The sequence below is a fragment of the Equus quagga genome, chromosome 17 (assembly GCF_021613505.1).
Source record: "Equus quagga isolate Etosha38 chromosome 17, UCLA_HA_Equagga_1.0, whole genome shotgun sequence".
NCBI lineage: Eukaryota > Metazoa > Chordata > Mammalia > Perissodactyla > Equidae > Equus > Equus quagga.
In genome coordinates, this window is record NC_060283.1 from 5,027,929 (window position 1) to 5,048,456 (window position 20,528).

Sequence of the window (20,528 nt, forward strand, 5' to 3'; positions counted from 1 at the left end):
GCCCGGGGCCGGCCACTTGGGGGACAAGAGTGGGTTCAGAGCTCCTGAAAGGCGCACGCAGAAGGCTGGGACATCCCGCTGCAGGTGTCTGTCAGCCTGGCCTGGGGGTGGGGAGAGAAGAGAGAGGTCGCCTTGCCCCGCCAAATGAGGACGGGACTCCTGGAGCTCAGGGTCAGCAGCTTGTATTTATTTAGCTCCCAAGTTTACTCACACAAAGGCCCAGGTCCCAGGGGGTCCACCGTGTGGCCTGGACCAGATGCCAGGGCCCCTTCTGCTGCAGCCTCCACAGGAAGGGGGTGACTCAGAGGTGCCCACGTCTCCCCTCCTCTCCCAGGACACTGGTGGCCAGCGTGGGGGTGGGAGGGCAGCTTACTGCGCTGTCTCCCAGCTCCCCCACCCCAGAGGGGCGGCTGAGGGAGGAGGCTGAGGGCCAGAGGCGGAAGGGGAAAGCCCCAGGAGGGAGGAGGGCAAGCACAGATCTGGGCTGTGGCCTTGGCTGGGCCTTCCTCCTTGTGCCCTGGACCCCAGGCCACATCTCCACCAGCCACAGGTGGCCGCAGCAGCAGAGGACTCAGACGTGAGCCGGGAGCGATGCTTGGTGCCCTGGCGCCCCAGGTGGGCTCACAGCAGGGTGCAGCTGCAGCTGCGGGTCTCCATGGCCACCAGCAGCATCCTCAGGTTGCGCGGCGTGTAGGGCGGGTAGCGGATGGAGTAAACCTTCTCCATCCCCTGGCTGCGCAGGAGGCAGGCGCGGTGGTGGGAGAAGGTGTCGAAGGAGAACTTGCCGTGGTATCCTCCCATCCCGCTGGCACCTGTATGGTGGCATGGGACATGGCAGTCAGGCCCTCAGTGGCCAGCCGAAGTGACGTCAGACAGACCTGGGCTCTGCCGGGTCTGGGTGCGCTACTTCACCCCTCCGAGCCTCAGTTTCCCCATCTGTAAAGTGGGCTAGTTATGAGAGACTGTGGATGAAGGCTTCACCCTGAGCCTCGCACCAGCTCAGTAAACGTTGGGGACACCAGGTTCCGTGCCAGGTGTTAGGGCAAGGGAGGTAGACAGCACTCAAGAGTGTGGACGCCAGAGTGGTTGCCTGGGGTTGGTCCTAGCTCTGAACTAGCTGTGTCACCTTGGGCAAGTGACTTCGCCTTCCTCTCCTCTGTGACATGGGGTGACAATGGCACCCACCTCCTAGAGTTGTGAGGATTGGGTGAGTGTTCAGACCTGTGGACCCAGTAAGTGCTGTGTTGTTATGAGGCCTCAGCGTCTACATAGGGAGGGAGTCAGGGACCAGGCAGCTTCTGCACTGGGAAGTTCAGGGGACCCAGCCTGGTGGAGTTGGGGGTAATCAGGGAGGGCTTCCTGGAGTGAGTGAGGCCTGAGGAATGTGGAGTTGACCAAATGAAGAGGGTGGGTTGGGGCAAGAGGGACCCAGGCTTGGGGCAACTCAGAGAGCCTTGGAGGTGGGTGACCTGTGGTATGTTAGGACCTGTGCAGAGCTCTGCGTGGCTAGGGCAGCAGGCAGGGAACTGAAGAGAGAGGCCAGACCAGGAAGAACCAGCCTCAGGAAGCTGGGAGTCATGGGGGCCTGGCTTGATCCCAAGGGGCCTGGGAGCGGTGGAAGTTTCCAGCAGGGTCGAAGCAGGGTCAGATGGGCTCCAAGACTGACCCCACGCTTCCCTGAGGAGGCAGTGCTAGGACTGGAGAAGGGGCAACCAGGCGGGCTGGGGGCAGGGGGCTCCAGAGCCAGGGACAGCAGCGGTGCCCAGCCCTGGGGGCCTGCACTGCCACAGTGGCAGCTCTCAGCCCGCCGTGTGCTCCTGGGGCACCGGCTGCTCTCCAGGGAGGGTGCAGGCCCTCCTGGTCATTTACTCTGGTGCCAAGTCTGGACAGGTGGAGGGACCTCAAGTCTCTGGCCCTCCCGTTCCACTGAGGAGGAGGTGGGCTCAGAGAGGGGAAGTGGCTACCCCAGATCACACAGCCGTTGGGCTTGCTAGGACCAGCCCCACAGTTTCCTGCTCTGGAGGTGAGGACTTTGCAGCTGTCATGGGGCCTGCTGGGGCTTGAGGGCGTCCTCCCTCACCAGGGGCAGGCGGAGCTGGCAAGAGCCCCTGTCTCCTGGGGGGGGTGACATGCCGAGGGTTGGCCTCCTCAGTCCATGGGCGGGGTTAAAGGAACAGCATGCAGCTTCACCACGGGATCAAGAGGACACGCGAGGCCGCCCTGTGCGTGCCGACGGGCAGCCTGGAAGCCGTGCTCTCGGGAGAAGAGCCGTGGCAGGCAGTGGCCAGCGGTCACAGTGGTGTTTGAAAACAACCTGAGCTGCGTATCTGTGGGTCCTCCTACATATGGAAATGCAGACAGGTCTGGAAGGTTCCGCTCCAGACTGCAGAGGGGAGCAGGATGGCGGCGCTGGGCTGTGCTGGCACCTACCCACTCCTCCGAAGGGCAGGCTGGCGAGGGACACGTGCATGAAGCCGTCGTTCCCGCAGAAGCCCCCACTGCTGGTCCGGGCCAGCACCTGCTTCACCACCTGGGAGAGAAACAGCCATGAGGCCTCGAGGCCGGGCAGCAGGAGGCCAGCCAGCCTACCCCCGGGCCCCAGGGGCCCCGCCCGGCCCGCTCAGGGCCCTGGAACCCCTTCCAGGGTCTGAGGCCACTGCGTGAGCTGAAGCGGGTGGGGGGACAGGCGTGGTTGTGTAGCAACTTGCCACCGAGCCCCCAACCAGAGACATGTTTCCTGAGCATCCACTTGCATGTGGCCCTTGCAGGGTGCTGGGGACACAGACTCTGGCCCGAGGTGAGGCGGGAAACCCAGCGGTCGCCCGGGGACAGGGAGAGTGCAGGGTGAGGTTCTGGCGACTCAGAGAGGCGTCCCGGGAGGGATGGGATGTGCCTGCCGAGTCTGAAGCGGGGTCAGGAGTGGTTCTGGCAGAGACAAGAAAGAGGGTCCCCAGGCAGGTGAAAGGCAGGGGGCGCGGCCGAGGGGCAGGGAAGCGGTAGAGGGGCCTGCGTGGTGTGCAGCACAGGGGACATTTAGATGTGGTGATGTGGTCAGAGTTGTATTTTAGAAACACGAACTTGGCCCTTGCTTGGCTCAATGCAGGCCCCTCCTCTCCAGCCTACAGGTCTATTTGAAGAATGAGAGGGGAAAAAAGGCAAGTAGAGACTAGAGAATCATTGGACGAAAACTTCACTATATTTAGTTACAACGTGTGGCCCTCAGACAATGGCTGGGTCAGGGCTTAGCTGATGGCGGGTGGAGTGGACCCCGACCCGTGGCTCAGAAGTCACCTTGAGACCAGCACCTTAAGACAATGCCAGAAGATGAAGTAGAAAGCATCAGTGCTTTGCGAGGAGTGAGAGCCAGTCATATGGGGTGGACGTGTGTCTTAGGTGTCATTCTGTGTCCTGGGGCCAGTGCTGGGTGGTCAGAAAAGCTTAAAAGCCGCTATGCCAGATGACCCCACTTCCAAAACACTTGTGTAGCGTTCCTAAAGTTCACGTTATCTGGATAAACCAGGGCTCCTTAGAGGAACGGCTGATGCTAGGACTGGCCGGGAAAATACAAGATGAACCCAAAGCATCTTGTAGACCCGGAAGGAAGGAAAGACCCAACGGAAGGACGTGGTTGGAAAAGAAAGGACAGCGGGCCTCAGGGACACAGCCGCTGCCAGTGCCCAGAGCAAGGACAATTTGAGGAAAGAAACAGTGGAATTGGATTGTCACCCGGAGAATAGAGCAGATGCTCACGAGTCCATGCGCATGGAGAGAAATGATTCAAGAGACACATCTTTCTTACAGAAGCCAGAGAGTAAATGTGCATACTCCCGGGGCTGGCCCTGTGGCCGAGTGGTTAAGTTCGCGTGCTCCGCTGCAGGCGGCCCAGTGTTTCGTTGGTTCAAATCCTGGGCGCGGACATGGCACTGCTCATCAGACCACGCTGAGGCAGCGTCCCACATGCCACAACTGGAAGGACCCACAACGAAGAATATACAACTATGTACTGGGGGGCTTTGGGGAGAAAAAGGAAAAAATAAAATCTTTAAAAAAAAAAAAAAATGTGCATACTCCCCCTGCAGCTGGCAGAGATTTGTCGCTCCCCTCGTGTTGAAAGTGGGCTAGATTTAGTGACTTGCTCCCAAAGAACAGAGTAAGGAAAGGGAGAAATAGTCACTCCTCAGTGGAGACCCCTGCAGACACAACCTTGGCCGTCTCTGTAACGTGTGGCTCTCATGTGCCCCTGATGTGATGGGCAGAGACCGGCCCTGGCTTCTGTTATTCTTTCACAGGAAAACAATGGACCAGTGAGATGGGGGACATTCTGCAGGACACTTGGCCAGTACTTCTCAAGCTGAGAGGCAGTCACCGGCCAGAGGAGCCTTGACAACTAAATGTAACGTGAGACCCTGGCTTGGATGCCACTGACGAATCCAAATCAAGTCTGCAGTGTGGTCGACAGTAATGTACTAATGTCAGTGTCCAACGTGAGGGGCCTTAAATGGGGAAATGGCACCGGGGACATGGGAACTCCCTGACTGTCTGCAACTTTTCTGTAAATCTGAAATTACTCCAGAATAAAAAGTTGATTTTAAAAAACCTGTCCAGTCCAGGAAAGATCTCATGAGAGCTGGGTGAGAGGGGAGTCGTGTCCTGAGGCTCCCGGGCTGCCCCGGGGCTTGAGTAGGGTGGGGGCCCAGGGCTCATTCTCAGCCTGCTTGTTCTGGTCATGCACCCTTCCCCGGTCGTTGTGTGTGCCTTTCATGACCCAGGCACCAGGCCGAGATGACAAGGATGAGCAGAGAGGCGGGGGCTGACCGAGAGAGGACACTGGACCCTGGAGAAGACCTGGGGAGCTGCCCACTGAAGGCCCAGGAGAGTGTGGCCTAGATTGGAGGGCCCGGCTGCTCCCAGAGAGAAAGGACAGGGACAGAGCAAGGCTGCCACCATCCCAGAACTCCTGTGACTATCCCAGAGGGGCCAGGATTCCACCCCCCCCGCTAGGCCTCCTGGTCCACTCTGGTGCTGGAGCCACCTCCCCCTCGGCTGCCACCACTCCACCGTCCACTGCTGGCACCTGCCCTCACCTCTGTCCAGCCCCTCTGTTGCTCCAGCCCTGCCTGAGCCCCCACCTCACTGCTCTTGGAGAAGGCGTACAACGCCAGGGGCTTCTCCCGACGGTTGATGAAGTCGATGGCCTCGTCTAGGCTCCTCACATTCACGATGGGCAGGATGGGCCCGAAGATCTCCTCCTGCATCACTGGCTCCGTCTCCTGCACGTCAACCAGCACCGTGGGTGCTGTCCAGGCACAGGGGACGGCTCAGCCCCGTGGTGGGGGCCTTGGGCAGCGCCCAGGGACCCAGGGCTCCAGGCTCAGGGAGGTTCTAGGGAGGGGAGTCTCCCCAGAGCCCCTGAGAAGTGACCGTGAGGGGTTCCCCAGCCTGACCAGGGGACCAGGGCCTACGGGGCCCAGAGAACCCCTCAGCCTCGGTCTTACAGTCGGGGGGTGACGGGATCTTAGACCCCTGGAGTCCTAGGTCCCAGCCCGTTAGAGCAGCAGCATCGCCAGCTGTGCCATGTGGCCTGGGAGACAGGGCCGCTTTGTAATCACAGCACAGCAGACACTCAGGACGGGCACAGGAGTTCAGCACCCAGGAGTTGCGGGCTCATGGGACCTGGGGTCACGGCCCCAGGGAGCCCCGGATCATGGGACGGAAGTTTGGAATCAGAGCACTCGGGGCCCTGGAACACTGGGGTCCCAGCTTAGAGAATCAGAGCTGGGGCCAGAGTGTGGCATTATGGGGTCACGGACGCAGACCGTGGCATGGGGACCGCTAGCGTCACGGGATCGCGGCACCGGAGCCGTCGATCAGGCGGGGCTCTGGCAGTGGGGCCATGGGAGCCCGAGGGCCAAGGGCTTGGGCCGGGCCCAGACTCGGGGCCCGGCTGTGCCTCCAACGCAGGAGGGCCTTAGCCTGGGGGGCGGGGAGAGCGCGACTCACCAATGTAGCGATCGCTCTGGTCACTCTGGCCCCCAATAGCCACGCGGCCGCAGCCCAGCAGGCCCTGGAGCCTCTGGAAATGCTTGTCGTTGATGATGCGGCCCAGGTTCGGGGAGCTCTGGGGGTCTTCGCCGAAGAAGCGGGCTATGGTGCTCTGCAGGGCGGGCAGCAGCCGCTCCTGCATCTCGGGGCTGCACAGCACGTAGTCGGGGGCCACGCAGGTCTGGCCCGTGTTGAAGTAGCGGAAAAAGGCCACGCGGTTGGCCACGGTCTCGGGGTCGCAGTTGTCATCCACGTAGCAGGGGTTCTTGCCCCCCAGCTCCAGTGTGACGGGTGTCAGGTGCTTGGCGGCCGCAGTCATGACGATCCTGCCCACTCGAGGGCTCCCTGGGCATAGACACACCCAAGTGGCCCTCAGTCGCTTGGACCCAGCAGCTGGCCTCAGCCCGGGGGCTGGGACCCCTCGAGGGGGGGTCACTCCTGGCCCTGTGCCTCTCTGGATAGACCATTGAGTCAGATGGGTGCAGCCCTCACCTGGCCTCCCCTTGCCAGTCGCTGCCCCAGGACCTTGTCCTGTCTCCCCCCGGGCCCAGGCCCACAGTGCAGGGTCTCCGCAGAGTTCTGCCCGGCTGTGAGCCAGGCCACCTGCTCGTTCTCCTGGCCTGCCTTGTTGGAAGTCCGGGAGCCCCCTGCCTCCTGTCTGGTCTCCCTGCTTCTGATCCCCGCCTCACCTCTGCAGGTGACTCTCTAACATGCCGCCCTGCACCCCTCCCACCTCTCCGCTCTCCTCTAGAACCTTCAGTGACTCCTATCGCCCGAGGCCGGAGTCCCGCTCCAGCTGGTTCTCCCCTTTCTCTGACCTAACCTGGCAGCCCTGCCACCCTCTGTTGCTTCCCTCCCGCACCTCTAAGTGGAGGGCCCAGCCTGTCCCCACCTCTCCTTTGGGTTCATCTCCCAGGGCTCACCATCCCCTCCGCCACTCAGCCCCTGCTGACCTAAAGTCCACCGGACCTCAAGATGCTCCTGCCCCCCCCAGCCCAGTGTCCCATGTGGCCGTGTCTGTTGTGACGACCCTGGCCTTTCTTCCTGGCTACCACCGCCCGCGAGAGCCGAAAGTGCAGTCCCCCGTCTGCTCTTGGCTCCTCCTGCTTCCCGGCCTCGTCCCCTCCCCTCCAGGCCCCGCGTGTGTCCCCTGCACCTGAGAGCCCTCCCTCAGGTCCTTTAGTCTCTGCTCCAACATCTCCTTGTCTGAGGCCTTCCCGACCCTCACCCCTTGTTGAATTCCACCACTTGTCGCCTCCCTACCACGGCCATGCACCCTCGACTGGCCCGTTATAATGCGAGCTCCGTGAGGGCGGGAGCCTTTGTCCCCATAGTCCCTGCTTATCCCAGGGCCTGGCTGGTGCTGGGCACAGCACGGCCCCCAGGAACCATTCAGCGAGTGAGTCAATGAATGGATACTCCCCAGGCCATGCGCTCTAACTAAAGCTCTCCTTGTGTCCATTTGTCCTCGAGACAGGCCTGGACTTAGGGATTGCCCCTGTCCTACAGATGAGGAAAGTGAGGCCTGGAGAAGTCAAGAGGTCTTGGCAGAGTAGGTTCCAGGCTGGTCTGCCGGCCTCTGCACAGGCTACCCTGGGCACCTGGCCCGGAAGCCAGCCTCCTGGGGTCTGCCTGGCTTCTGCACCTCCAGCCTGGGGAGCCAAGGCCAGAGCCCACCAAGCTGTGGGGCCTGATGGTGAAAGGTGGGCTGACATCCTTCTGCTGCTCCTCCCACCCCCTAGGAATCTGCAGGAACAGCTGAGGACCCGGTCTTCTGCTCCCGCAGTCGCCCTCCTGTCCGGCAGAGTCTGGGGAGGAGAGGGAGGGGCAGCATGTCCCCTGCTCTGACGAGGACAAGGCATGCGAGGCAGGAGCAGGTCAGCAAGGAGGTTCAGACACTGCTGGGGGGTCCCCGCCTTCTCCCCTCTCCAGGCCCTGGCACCGGAACGTGGCCACATGCATCCTTGGCCTTTCGTCTCCTCTAGAAACTCCGTGCTGCTCACTGGAAGCTAGGGGGTATCTGGGTCACTCAGGCACATGCCAGGGTGATGGCAGGTGACCTCTGAGATCCATTCTGCCCAAGGGCCTGGGAGCAAAATCAGGCCTGCCAGCAGGGTGACCTGGGCTGAGCACTGCAGCTCTGTCATCCTAGCCTCTGGCCCCTCATCTGTCCAGCCCACCAGAAGGAGGGCAGTGGGGTCATGGATAAGGCCGTGGGGCGGTGGGGTGGTCGTGGATAAGGCCGTGGGGTGCTGGGGCCGTGGATAAGGCCGTGGAGTGGTCAGGTTGTCGTGGATAAGGCCGTGGGGCAGTGGGGTCGTGGATAAGGCCGTGGGGCGGTGGGGCGGTGGATGAGGGGCAGTGGAGTCATGATAAGCGCCCGACGCAGAGGGCACTCAGAAAGGGTAGATGCTGTGATTCATGAGATTGTGATTGGCAGAGGGGCCCGTGCCGGGGAGATGGGACCTAGCCCAGCCCTGTCATGGGTCCCGAGGGGTCCCAGCCTGCTCCCCAAGCTTGCTTTAGGAGAGAGGAGCAAGCCCGTCCTGGAGCCGAGAGCACCACTCAGTGCTCACCTCAGTCTCCATCCTCCCCAGCTGTCCGTCTGCCTTGGGCCCTTGTGGCCTCTCTCAGAGTTGGGGACAGGACCCCTGAGGGTGGGGCTGGGCTCAGGCCTCCACCTCGTCCCCCCGGCCCCCTGCAGCAGGCTCCTCACCTGTGAAGAAGATATAGTCGAACCTGTGCTCCAGCAGCTGCCCCGTCTCCTCAGGCCCGCCCAGCACCATCGCAAAGCAGCTCTGCAAGGCGGACGGGCGAGGGCTCCCTCTGGGACCCCGGCCTGAGAGCCCAGGGGGCGGCCTGCCGGCCTGGGACCGCCCTCCCCGCCCGGCCTGACCCAGCTTCCCAGCTTCACCAGGGCTCCCGCTGGGGCTGGCGGAGGTGAGGCAGGGAGCAGAGAGGTCCCGGGCGGGGGGGGCCGGATGTGAGCGGTTCCAGCCCAACAGGGGTGAGGTTGGGGCCTGGTGGGGTTGGGGGAGGGCTGAGGCCAGAGCCAGGGGAGCAGGGCGACCAGAAGACAGACAGGGACCCCCAGGAAACGGGCTCCTCAGAGCACAGCTGTGATTGCCACCCCTCTGTTTTACTCAGAGGGAAACTGAGGCCGAGAGGGTGGTGGCCTGGCCACGGCCACATAACCCAGAGGAGGCAGGATTGAGGTTGGAACTCAGGTCTTGCCCGAGGGGCCATGCCACAGCCTGTCCAGCCCCTGGGAACCTGCCTGACCCTCATCAGCCCGAGTGCGTCTGGTCTGTCTGCCCTGGGCCCTGCTCACCTGGTCCAGGTATCGGGGCAGCACCTCAGCCAGGACCTGCTCCATGTTCTTGCTGATCTCCGACGGCTTCAGCACCACACAGTTCCCTGCAGGGCAGGACAAGGCAGGGCGAGAGCTGGGAGAGGTGTAGCCACTCCCCGGCTCCATTCAGTCCTCACACCTGCAGGGCAGCGCCTGCCTCACTCCACCTTCAGGTGAAGAATCTGGCTCAGAGAGGTACCATGAGGGGCCCAAGGTCACACAGCCCGGGGATGGTGGACCGCATGGGAACTAGGCTTTCTTAGCCAGCTGGTGCCAGCTCCCCGCTCCTCCCTGGCTCTGTGGCCCCCGTCCAGAGGGAGGAGATGAGAGTGGGGAGCTTGGCTCTCACCTGCAGCGAGGGCGCCCACCAGGGGCACCAGGCTCAGGTTCAGGGGGTAGTTCCAGGGGACGATGATGAGCACTAGGCCGAAGGGCTCCTTCCGGATGAAGGCCCTGTCCAGCTGTGTGCCCTGGGGGGCCAGCGTGGTGGTGAGCGGCGAGGCGCCCAGCCCCCCCAGCCCAGCAGCACCACCCTCCGGCTCCGCCCTGACCCCAGGCCGCCTCACCAGGCTCCTGGGCACCTTCTCATCCTTCATCCAGGCCCGCAGGTTCCTGAGGGCCAGGTGAATCTCGTGCTGGGCCATGCTGAACTCGGACACCTCCGACTCAAAGTCTGGCTGCAGGGGAGGGGCAGGGGCAGGCCTCGGACCGGGGACCAAGGTCAGCAGGCGGCCGGAGCCCTGGGAGGGCACTGCCTCCTCCAGCCACGGCCTGCTCCTGTGTACTCGTTCACTCATTCATTCATTCATTCTCTCCATGTCCAGTGAGCATGTACAGTACACCGGTGGAACGCCGCGGTGACTGGAACAGAAGGAAACCTGTCCCATGGCGCTGACGTTGTAGGGGGACCGTGAACGTGATAACGAGAGCACTGACTGCTGTGTTAGGACGTGACGGGGGCAATGAAGAGATGGAAGAGGATGAGGGGAATAGAGACGGCAGGAGTGTGTGTGCATGTGTCTGGGTGTGCTCTATTTTATACAAGATTGTCTGTGCTGGCCTCTGGGATGAGCTGACATTTGAGCAGTGAAGAAAGGGAGGGAGGGAGCCTGTAGATACCTGGAGGCAGAGGGCATGGCATGTGCAAAGGCGCTGAGGTGGGCGCAGGATTGCTGTATTCCTAACTAGCAAGGAGCAGAGTGGGCGAGGCTCTGGGGCCAGGCAGCAGGGGAAGGAATGTCGAGCAGAGCAGGACAGGATCCAACTGGTTTTAATAGGACTGTCTGTTTGGCCCACTGTGGCCCACTGTGTGGATATCAGTCTGCAGGAGACACAAGGGACAGGCGCCCCTGGGTAAACGCTATCCCTTCCCACAGCCCAGGGGCCAGGGGTCACTGTCAGATTTCCAGGGCAGGAGGGAGAAGGAGGCAGTCATCAAGAGGGACATTGTCCCCATCTCTGCAGGCCCGGATGCCTGTGCCGCCTCCCCAGGGAGGAGAGACCAGCCTGTGGGCTGCGGGCAGCGGGAGGCCCACAGCCGGGGACACCAGAGCTGGGCTGTCCCGATGCCTGAGACCCAGCCCTGCTAGAGGAAGGTGCTGGGTCGGCGAGGACGAACTGAAGCCCAGAGAAGGGCACACCCTGCCCAGGGCCACTCAGCAGGCCAGTGGCAAGGCCAGGGCCAGGCCCAAGCCCTGAGGAAGAGGCCGCTGGGACCTTGAGCGAAGAAGCCACCCGCGCCAGTCCTTCTCTGCCTTCCCATGCCTGTGTCCGCCACCTGCGCCCCTGCCCAGTGAGTGACGTGGCCTGACCACTGCACCTGGATGTCGCCTGTGACCTGAGTGAGGTTTGGGCTGATTTATGGGACCGACTGAACCTGGCTGGAGGCGGTGACTTTGGAAGAGCCTGGGCTGTGCGCCCTTAGGCAAGAGCGTGCCTTCTCTGAGCCTCCTCTGAGAGTGACTGGGGGTAACTGCCCCCACCTGGAGGGATTCACGCGGAGCGGGCAGGGCACATGCTGCGTGCGTGTGCGGGGAGGGTGGGGGGCTGGGCTGGCAAGGCCCGAGGGAGGCACTGGATGGAATTTTCTGGGCTGCTGCTCCCTTTGTGCAGCTTGGGCTCCCGGAGCCTGGAGGAGTCAGGATGAGAGGCAGGAGGTGAAATCTGAGCCCAACGGAGAAAAGAGACCAGACAGCCAGTCGGGTCAGGTCCCCCCCGGGGCCGGACAGGCCGGGCCAGCGGGTGAGCAGTGGCAGAGGCTCAGGGGGGTGCCAGTCCCCACGGAGCTGCCTCTGTCCTGGACCAGGCTGGGTAAGTGGGATGATGTCCACAGGGAGGCACTGCTGGCCCCTCTGGGGCTGGGAAGTCAAGGAGAGTGTGGTCGGCAGCCTGGTTTCATAAATAGGAAAACAGATGATTCCAGAAACAGCCGATGAGGGAGCCTGGGTCTCACCTGGCTCCAGTCTTGAGCATCATGGTAAACAGAAGGTTGGGGACACTGAGAAAGGGAGCAGGTGGTACCAGGAGGCCAAGTCCTCAGGACAAGCCCTTGTCACCAGCCTCTGCTGCCCCCGTGGAAAGGGGGTGTCCCTGACCCACGACCCCAGATGCCACGAGACACTAGTGTCAAGGTCCACAACTGCTCCGGAAACCGGGCGGACACTGTCAGGTGCCTGAAAATCAGGCGGGTCCTGAGGAGGCTACTGAAGGCCACACCCCCCGCCACCCGTTCCGGCATCTCTCAGGACCCGGGTGGAGCCAGCAGGCCCACCAGAAAGGCGAGGGAGGGAGGGAGGGAGGAGGGCAGCAAGGGACCACCCCAGGGGTCAATGTGGGGTCCCATCCGTGGGCTCAGGAGGCCCCAGGCCCCTCCTGGGATGTACCCCAGGGTTGGGGCGAAGATGAGTTCAGTACAAACACGGGGGACATTTTGCCCAGAGAAGACCCTCCAGACAGCTGTCCTAGGGCAGAAGCAACCACGCCGGTGGGCCCTGTTGACTGAGGGGGTGGGAGGCTGCCTACGAGGAAGTGCATTTCTTGGGATCCTGCTGTGACTGCTGCTGGAACTGGCATGGGCTGAACCCCCAGGCCTCCAGGGTTTGGACAGAGGCCTTGACGCGCACCCTGCCAAGGGAAGTGGAAGTCCTCCTGGCCTGTGAGGCCCTACATGGTGTGAAGTCCACCTCCCTGGACCTTATCTGTTGTATGTCTCTGCCTCCCTGGCTCCACTCCAGCCACGCTGGCCTCCTTGCTGCTCCTCAAGCACAAACACACCAATCACCTCCTGCCTCAGGGCCTTTGCACATGCTGTGCCCCCTGCCATTTCCCGTGATGTCCGTGTGGCTCCTTCCCCCACCTCCTTCACATCTCTGCTCAAATGCCACCTTCTCAGAGAAACTTCCCTTGACCCCCACATATAAAACAGCACCCCGATCCTGGCCCTCTCTGGCCCCCTTCCTACCGGGAGTGTCTCTCCATGGTGCTCATCACCATCCGACATGCTGTGTAATTATTCATTTACTGTTGTGTTGTACTCTCCCCCCAGAAGCCAGCTCCCTGGGCATGGGACTTTGTTTTATTCTCTGGTCGATCCTCAGAGCCTAGAACAGAACCTGGCACACAGTCGGTGCTCAATAAAGAGCTGTTGAGTGAATGAAGAAATGAGTGACGGGACGAAGAGAGAAGAGCCGGGGATGGCCCAGGGAAGGGCGTGAGGCTTTTAGTTCCCTTTGGGGAGGAGGCTGCCATGCCCGTCCCCTTGTCCCGGACCCCACACCCCTGCCCGCCTGCCCCACTCGCTCACCTTGCGTAGGTCCCGCGCCAGAGCCTCCTGCAGAAGCTGCTTGTTGTCCCGCAGGAAGCGGCCCAGGCCCTTGAGCTGGGTGGCCCGGAACTCAGCCGGCCGCGTGCGCCCCGCGCTGAAGGTCTCCCGCAGCCTCTGCAGTGTGTCCCCGACGGAGTCCATCCTGCCGGGAGGCGGCAGTGTGGGCCGGGGCTCCCCCGTCTTTGTGGGCACCCTCCCCAGGCCCTGCCTGCACCCATGTGGGCTCACAGGGACTCACGTGGTAACCCCAGAGTGCTGGGGCGGCCCCCCCAACACACACACGGGGCACGCTCAGACACACGCCATAAACATGCACTGCACACGCGCGCGAGCGCACACCCACACACACTCGGACACACGCCGGCAGGCCCGCAGACCACTCCCCTTGACCAGCGGACGGGAGGGTCCTGGACCTCGAGGCGGATGCAGGCCTGGGCGTGGGCTCAGGGACAGCTACTCCACAGCCCCTCAGGGTGGGCAGGCAGCCAGGGACCACACTTCTTTCCGCCACCCAGAAATCAGCCCGCAGCCACGGCCCCCACCCCACTCTGGTGCCCCTCCAGGAGAGGGAGCACCCCCCCCCCCCCCCCCCCCGCCAGGCCGGAGTGGCGTAACCAGGAAGAATTTGATAAGTAGAAGGCCAGTCCACCAACTGCCACTGCAGTCACCACTTTGGGACATTCCGGACACAGGGTGGTCTGTCCCCCCACCCCCAGCCTGGCGGCGCTGCTCAGGGAGGCCAGGCTGGCTGGCGGTGGCTCGGGGGGCTGGGGGACCACAGGCAGTGGACTCTTCTCCTTGTGCCCCAGCTCCCAGCAAGATGGGGAAAGAAGACCCAGACCTCCCAGGGGCCCTGCTGCCCACCCCAGCCCTGGCCACAGCATTGGAGGAGGGGCGAGGGGTGAGGGGCAGTCATGCTTTATGCTGTCATCAGGCAGGGTGGGGCTCACATTCCTCCGGGCCCTCCTCTGTTTACTTGAAGTTCATCAGAGGAGGTCTCCATCGTACTTGCTCCTCGGCCTGGTGCCAAGGACCCGTGGGGACCCTTTCCTCCCATCCTCTATGACTCCCTTCCCTTCAGGTCTCAGCTTGGCCGACACCTCCTCCAGGCAGTTCGCTCTGATTACTCCCTCACACACTCTCACGGTGGCCCCTCGGCTCTGCTCCTCACCACACTGGGTCATACCGCGGCGTGATAAATACCCGGCGTCATCCTGTCCACCTCCCTGGCCGTCTTTATCCCCCACTCCACCCTCCCACTGGACCGGAATGCAGGCTCCTCTTTGCCTATTGAACTCATCATTTGGGCCTTCGTGCCCCAGTCTCCTGGTCTGTTTGGGGATGGTGATAGCTGCCACCAGCTGACACGCTGTTTACCGAGGAAGAGACCTCGCCATCCGGTCCTGAGCCCAGGGCAGGGCATTGTGCCCCAAGGCTGCCAGCTGTTGTTGTTAGGTGGCCCCTGTCACTCTGGCCCTCAGTTTTCCAGGGGGCTCCATGGCCCTGAGGGCCGAGCCTGCTCCAGCCAACAGGAAGGCCTGGCCCGACGGGCACTGTGGGCCGAGAACCTGGCTGGAGCCCCACACCGTCCCCCTAGGCGTGGCTGGGCGCCAAGCTGACCCCACAGACATCCTGCTCCGGTCAGGCACAGGCTAGGCACCGGGCCTCTCAGAGAGGGTGGCAGTGTAGCAGAAGGGGGACATTGTCAGAGTGCCTCTCAGCCCCACGCTCCCCCCACACCCTCCTTCTTGGAGGAGGGCGCGCTGGCCGGTGCCAAGGCCCAGGAGCCCAGAGTCCTGCCTGCCTCTAGAGCCACCATCTGGGTTCGTCCTCTGGCTCTGCCTCTCATGGCCATGTGACCTTCGGCAAGTCACTCATCTTCTCTCTGCCTGATTCCTTGTCTGTGAAGTGGGGACGGTAAAAGCACCTGTGTGGTTCTGAGGATTAAGCCACATCATGCCGCAGAGAGCATTGGCTGTTGTGTACACAGTAAGCACTCGACAAGGGTCAGCTAGGGTGACTTGTACTAAGTCCTCAACTGATGTTTCCTTCCCGCCTCCCTCTCCCAGTCCTTTCTCTGCCCTGCGCTTACCTGCAGGCTTCTGCCCGTGGATGCCATGGTGACCCGTGCTCGCACCTCCCGCCTCCCCACCCAGGCTTCTTTGCCCTTTCATAACAGCCTCTGCAGAACCCACAAAAATGCATGGCATGGAAGGGGAATGGTGCAACTCTGGGCAGGGTTGAGGGGGCAGCTCTGTGGGGGCGGGTGGAGGTCTAGATGGAACATTCCAGCACCATCTCCTGGCAACAGAGGCCAACTCACCCAATATTGCCCCCTGCAGTTTGGTCACTCTGGACCGAGGCCTTGAGGGGTGCTCGTTGGGGGACAGGGAGCTCGGCACAATCCAGGCATGCAGAGGAGCGAAGCTGGGGGGACCCTGGGCCTGTGAGCAGGGCAGCCTGACCCTGGGGAGAGGGGCGGCCGAGTCCTCAGGAGAAGGGACCCCTCTGGGCCAGCCTGGACTGCAGACCCAGGCAGGCAGAGCGTGTGGCTGAGGTCAGCGGTCGCCCAGCCAGGGTGAGAGTGGTGCTGTTTGCGCTATTCCTGACAATTCCCACCCACCTCCCCTTCTTGCCTCCTCGGGGTGGGCCCTGTGGTCCCAGGGGCTGGTGGGCACAGGGGCTCAGGGGACACGGATCTTCACAGCGGGCTGAGGCAGCCCCAGCTTCAACCACCTGCTCAGCTGTGTCTGTTCAGAGTGACAGCAGGGCAGGAGTTCTAAATCACTTAATGGTGACAAGCAATGGGCCTGTTTCCCCTGTCCTGGGGGCCGGGGAGGACCAGCCACGTCCCCTGAAGGGATTTCTCTAATAATAGTAGTAACCAGGCGCGGACTGTGCCAGGCGCTGTGCCAGCGTGGGTTTCAGCACGGTGCCCCCGAAGGCAGCTGAGGCCCAGGGAGGGGCCGCGTGGAGTCGAGGAGGGGGACAGACGGGGTGGGCACTCAGGTCTGCTGGCTGGAAAGCATCATCAAGAATCCACGGCGGCTGACCGCCAGTCTGCGCCCCCGGCCGGTCCTGCCAATGAGCTATCCAGTGGCGCAGGCCCCTGCTCTCTCCCACCCCCAACCTCTGCCGAGTCACTCGTTCTTTCTGCCTCAGTTTCCCCACCTATACCACAGGCCTTCCAACAGCACCCTCCCAGTCTGACGTGTCAGGGGCCCAATGACCTGCGTTCGAATCCCGGCAATGCCCTTTATTAGCTGGGAGTGCTCGGGCAGGCTCCTGGGCCTCTCCATGGCTCACTGTGCCACCTGCGAAATGGGACGGTACTTGTAGCTCCCCACGGTGCTGTCAGGAGAATTCAAGCGGAAAGTGCTCGGTGCAGGGCTGAGCCCTGTGAGTGCCCAGTGACCGTGGCTCTAAATGCTCCTCATTCAGATGGATAGAAGGATAGCTACTTCAGGAGGGAGAGCCCTTGGCCCACATGGATACCAGGGAGCCAAGGACGCTAACCTGAGACCCAGGTTGGGGCAGGGACGCAGAGCCGGCGAAGGTGAGAGGTAAATACGGTGGTCTGAGGCCTTGGGGCCTCCCATCAGGCTGCCAGAGGGCGGTGGGCATGGGACCCTCCTCGAAGGCCCTACAGGTCCCCACCCCCAGGGTCTCCAATCTGATCCCCCTTGGGTAGCCATAACTTGGATTTGCACCAGGTCTCCTGAAGCCCCGGGAATGGGGCTCCCTCCCACGGGGGCCATGAGGAGCTGAGAACCAACTCCTGCCTGTGAGATGAGCCCACCCCAGCCCCAGCCCACTGAGAGGCTGTGCTGCCAGCTCCCTGAGGCCAGCAAAGCCCCTCTGATCAGTCCTTCCAAGGGGCAGAGCAGGTCTGGCTGGTTCCTCCTTCCTGGACCCCAGCAGGGTCCGTTCCCCAGAACGCTCGCTGCGTGTGCCTCCCCAGCACCGGTTCCTGGGCACCCGGCGTGGGCACCAAGCATGGTGGGGCCCAGGAGCTATGTGTTACCAAACGGATGCTTGACACCCGCCTGCCCCCAGGGATGGAGGTACATTCTCTCCTCGGGCAGCCGGGTCCAGGGCTGGGGCCCTTGGCCCCCTTAAAGATGAGCAGTAACCCAGGGACAAACGAGTGTCCCTGCTGGCCTCAGGGACCCCCAGGCCTCTCCTCAGCCCCTCCTTCTCCTGCTCTTGTAGGTCGGGGCAAAGGGAAGTCCCTCCTTCCTTCCCCTTTCTCCCTAGGCAGGCGGAAGAGAAAGCCAGTCTATGCATGTGGCTGTGAGCGGCCAGCAACCCAGAGTCCCTGAGCCAGCCTGCTAGCAAGGGCCCGGGGCCCTGAGCGCTCACAGCTCCGTGCCCAGCCTCCCTGGGACACTGTACCTGATGTCCTGCCAAGCTGCCCTTCCTCCTGGCGGTTCCCAGTCTGCCCGCTGTTCTGCCTTATGAAACATCCAGGGCTGGGCCTGCCCCGGGGCGGGGCTGCTCTGGCCTCGTGCCTGACCACAGCTCTGAGACGGCTGGAGGCTGCAGGCCGAGATTTCACCATCACCTCCCTCAGGGGCCTCCAGGTCCTCTCCTGGACTACAGACCAGGAGCTGGGGCCAGAGAGGGCCAGCAACAGGCCAGGGCCACACAGCAGGTCTCCGGCCCGAGGCCTGGAGGGGACCCAGGCCCAGCTGGAGGAGGACGGGAGGCCAGGGCAGTGGCCCTGGGAATTACGGTGTGGGGTGGGGCCCAGTGGCCTGGAATAGCAAGGAAAGCCCTGCTCCCCACTCCATCCCCCAGCCCCTCTGAGCCTGTTTCCCAGCTTCAAAATGACAAGGTCAGATCCAAAGATGGCTGGAGTCTGGAAACACATCCTTGAGGCTGACTCCGTGCCCCCTGAGTTTCCTTGCCCTCCGCGTGAGTGTGTCCATCAACCCCACCACATCTGGCACCCCACTCACAGAGCCTGTCCCCCTGCAGCCTGACATTTCACAATAAAGACCCAGAGAGAGGACAGGGCTTGACCACACAAGGCTTGTCACTTGGAGTGGGGTCTGTGTCCATCCCCAGATGTCCCCTCCCACCTCCTGGGGAAGAGTGCCACCCTCCGCCTTCTAGGACAGCCATCGTGATGGTAAGCGTCACCATGGTGGCTCCTGTGGTCCCACTCCTCAGGTGACTGAGCTGTGCCAGGGGCCCTGTCCTCCGCCTGACCCTGGTCCCCACCCGGCACACCTGTTGGAGCCGCACAAAGGGGGATGATTCCGGAGCAGCAGCTGCTGTCAGACAGGCAGGTGATTAGGTTACAGGTGTGGGGGCAGGAGCATCCTGTGTGTCATCGCCCCGTGTCTGCCGCCCTGGGCCCGCCACGGCCGCTCCGCCTCGGTGCCCCGGGTCTGCCTGGGATCCTGGCCTGAGGCCTCTGGGCCGACCTGGCACCCGGGAGATGCTCCTCATCGCCCCCGCCCGCCTCGCTCCCCTTGCCTACCTGGGAGGGCAGGCGCGGTCCCCTGGCCCCCACCTGCTCTGGTAGCCCCTGGAGGCTTCAGCCAGTTGGGAAGGGGTAAGGGACTACAGAGGGCCTGTCCTCTGCGTGGGATGGAGCCCCCAGCCGCTGCCTGTCACGTGGCTCGGCATGTGACAGCCCTGCCCTGCTGTCTGGAGCTGAGCCAGGCAGAGGCAGAGACGGCGCCAGGAGGGGCTGGGCTAGGGCTGAGCCTGGTAAGCCCTCAGCCAGGAACCGAGCCCAGAGAGGGGCAGCCACTGGTCTAAGGCCACACAGCAAATCAGGGGCCCACCTGGGGAGGTACTGGTAGGTGGAAAGGGTGTTGCAGGATCCTGAGCAGCTCCTCTCTGGCCAGGGACGCCCCTGCAGGGTCGATCCCTGAACTTGTCTTGAATTCAGGAATGACCTGGGAGGTCCCCAAAGAGGCCTGACTGCCTGGCACATGGGTCCTAACCCGGCCTGGCAGTGAAGTGCCCTCAGTCTGAGGGCTCACTGCCCTTTGGGGAGGAACAGGGGCCTGCCCTCTGCCCTCTCTGGGTTGGATGCCTCCGTTGATCCTCAAACTTCCAAGGTCTCAGTGGGGCCTGGGGGTTACATCCTTGTCCTGGAAAACTCAGGATCAATGGGAAGATGTCTGTGTGGGAAACCACCAGGAGGGCCAGCTCTGGTGGGCGGCAAGCGCTGCCGAGGACCCGGGTCAGCCAGGTGGGGGGGGAGCACAGGGGTTAGAGCAGGGGCGCAGAGACCCTCCCCCTCCTGCCCCCCGCCCCCCGGCACTTGCCTTGGGCCAGGCCCTGCCCTGCGGCAGCTCTTCTGGGTTCTAGTTTGGAGGATTGGAGGAAAAGGTCCTCAGCATTTTCATCCCTGGCCTCCCTCTCCAGGGCAGAGAGGTGGGGGAGGGTGGGCTGGTCATGAGCTATGGCATCAGGTGGACTCACTCACTCATTCATTCATTCATTCATTCCCTCACTCAGACTCCTGGCGAGCCTGGCTCACACGGCCTCAGACCTGCCCGAGAGCAACTCACCGCCTTGCCTGCTGACACAGATTCCAACCAGGCTCCTCAGCCCCCCTACTAAATGACCTGGAGAAGGTCCCTGCCCCTCTCTGGGCCTTGGTTTCCCCCTCCGTAAGATGGGCTTGATTCCACCTGCCTCAGAGGGATGCTGTGAGGGGGACAGACCAGCCCACGTGGAAAGCGACTGGTAGACAGCAGATGCTCAGTAGGTGTGAAGGCCTTCCCTCCGCCTCCCTGCCTTGAAGATGGGGCCATCCTGGCTCCACCAGCAGCATCCCCTCAGAGAGCAGTGTGACCCATCCCAAGCGCAAAGTTAGAGGCCCCCGGGGTGAGGATCCAGTCGGCACTCATTCATTGGCTCACTCAGCATGCCTTTACTGAGCATCTGTTGTGTGCTAAGGGCTGTTGATTAAATTCTCATACAATTCCTGGACTTGATGGTCTGAGCTTTACAGATGAGACAATGGGCTCAGAGAGGTGCAGTGACTGGACCAGGATCACACAGGAGAGGGACAGGATAGGGATTCTCGGCCAGCCAGGCCTGACTCCCCAGCCCACAGCACTTCCAGGGCGCACTGAGCCCTTGCTTAGGAGCCGGGCAGGGGTTGGCCCCACTCCCGGGAGCCTCGTGTCTCGGCTGAAAGTGTTACTGTGCCAGGTTCATTTTTGCCCGCCGCCCAGAAAGGCAAACCCCGAGATGACAACATTGCAGGAGAGAAGGTATTTACTCACAAGGCAGCCATGAGAGGAAGCAAGAGCATGAGCCTCAAATTCGCTTCCCTGAAAA

The 20,528-nt window shown here is 62.6% G+C and overlaps 1 protein-coding gene across 7 annotated transcripts; it reads right to left on the minus strand.

The window, feature by feature from the left end:
- Positions 1 to 166: 166 nt before the first annotated feature.
- ALDH3B1 (aldehyde dehydrogenase 3 family member B1) lies at positions 167 to 18,842 on the minus strand. Of its 7 annotated transcripts, XM_046644427.1 has the most exons (12): positions 17,613 to 17,628; positions 16,448 to 16,531; positions 15,541 to 15,683; positions 13,197 to 13,359; positions 9,961 to 10,071; positions 9,744 to 9,864; positions 9,374 to 9,459; positions 8,759 to 8,840; positions 6,001 to 6,387; positions 5,130 to 5,296; positions 2,431 to 2,530; positions 167 to 812 (listed from the first exon to the last, which is right to left on the minus strand). In XM_046644427.1, the coding sequence occupies exons 2-12, from the start codon at positions 16,514 to 16,516 to the stop codon at positions 622 to 624; spliced, it is 1,620 nt and encodes a 539-aa protein (XP_046500383.1). In that variant the 5' UTR covers positions 16,517 to 16,531; positions 17,613 to 17,628; the 3' UTR covers positions 167 to 621. The 7 variants fall into 7 exon arrangements, 6 of the variants coding, with proteins under 6 accessions (XP_046500383.1, XP_046500386.1, XP_046500387.1 ...); XR_006885844.1 differs by lacking the exon at positions 17,613 to 17,628 and having other exon boundaries at positions 771 to 812; positions 5,130 to 5,270; XM_046644430.1 differs by lacking the exons at positions 15,541 to 15,683; positions 16,448 to 16,531; positions 17,613 to 17,628 and adding an exon at positions 18,706 to 18,842.
- Positions 18,843 to 20,528: the final 1,686 nt, after the last annotated feature.

Bases quoted from the DNA above. Each gene is read 5' to 3' on its own strand.
- ALDH3B1 (XM_046644427.1), bottom strand. From the start codon at position 16,516: ATGGAGAGGCCCAGGAGCCTGCCCGAGCACTCCCAGCTAATAAAGGGC. The intron at 10,072-13,196 runs GTGAGCGAGTGG...CCTCCCCTGCAG, and splicing joins TGGCGCGGGACCTACGCAAG to CCAGACTTTGAGTCGGAGGT. The intron at 5,297-6,000 runs GTGAGTCGCGCT...GTGCCTGGACAG, and splicing joins CCAGAGCGATCGCTACATTG to CACCCACGGTGCTGGTTGAC.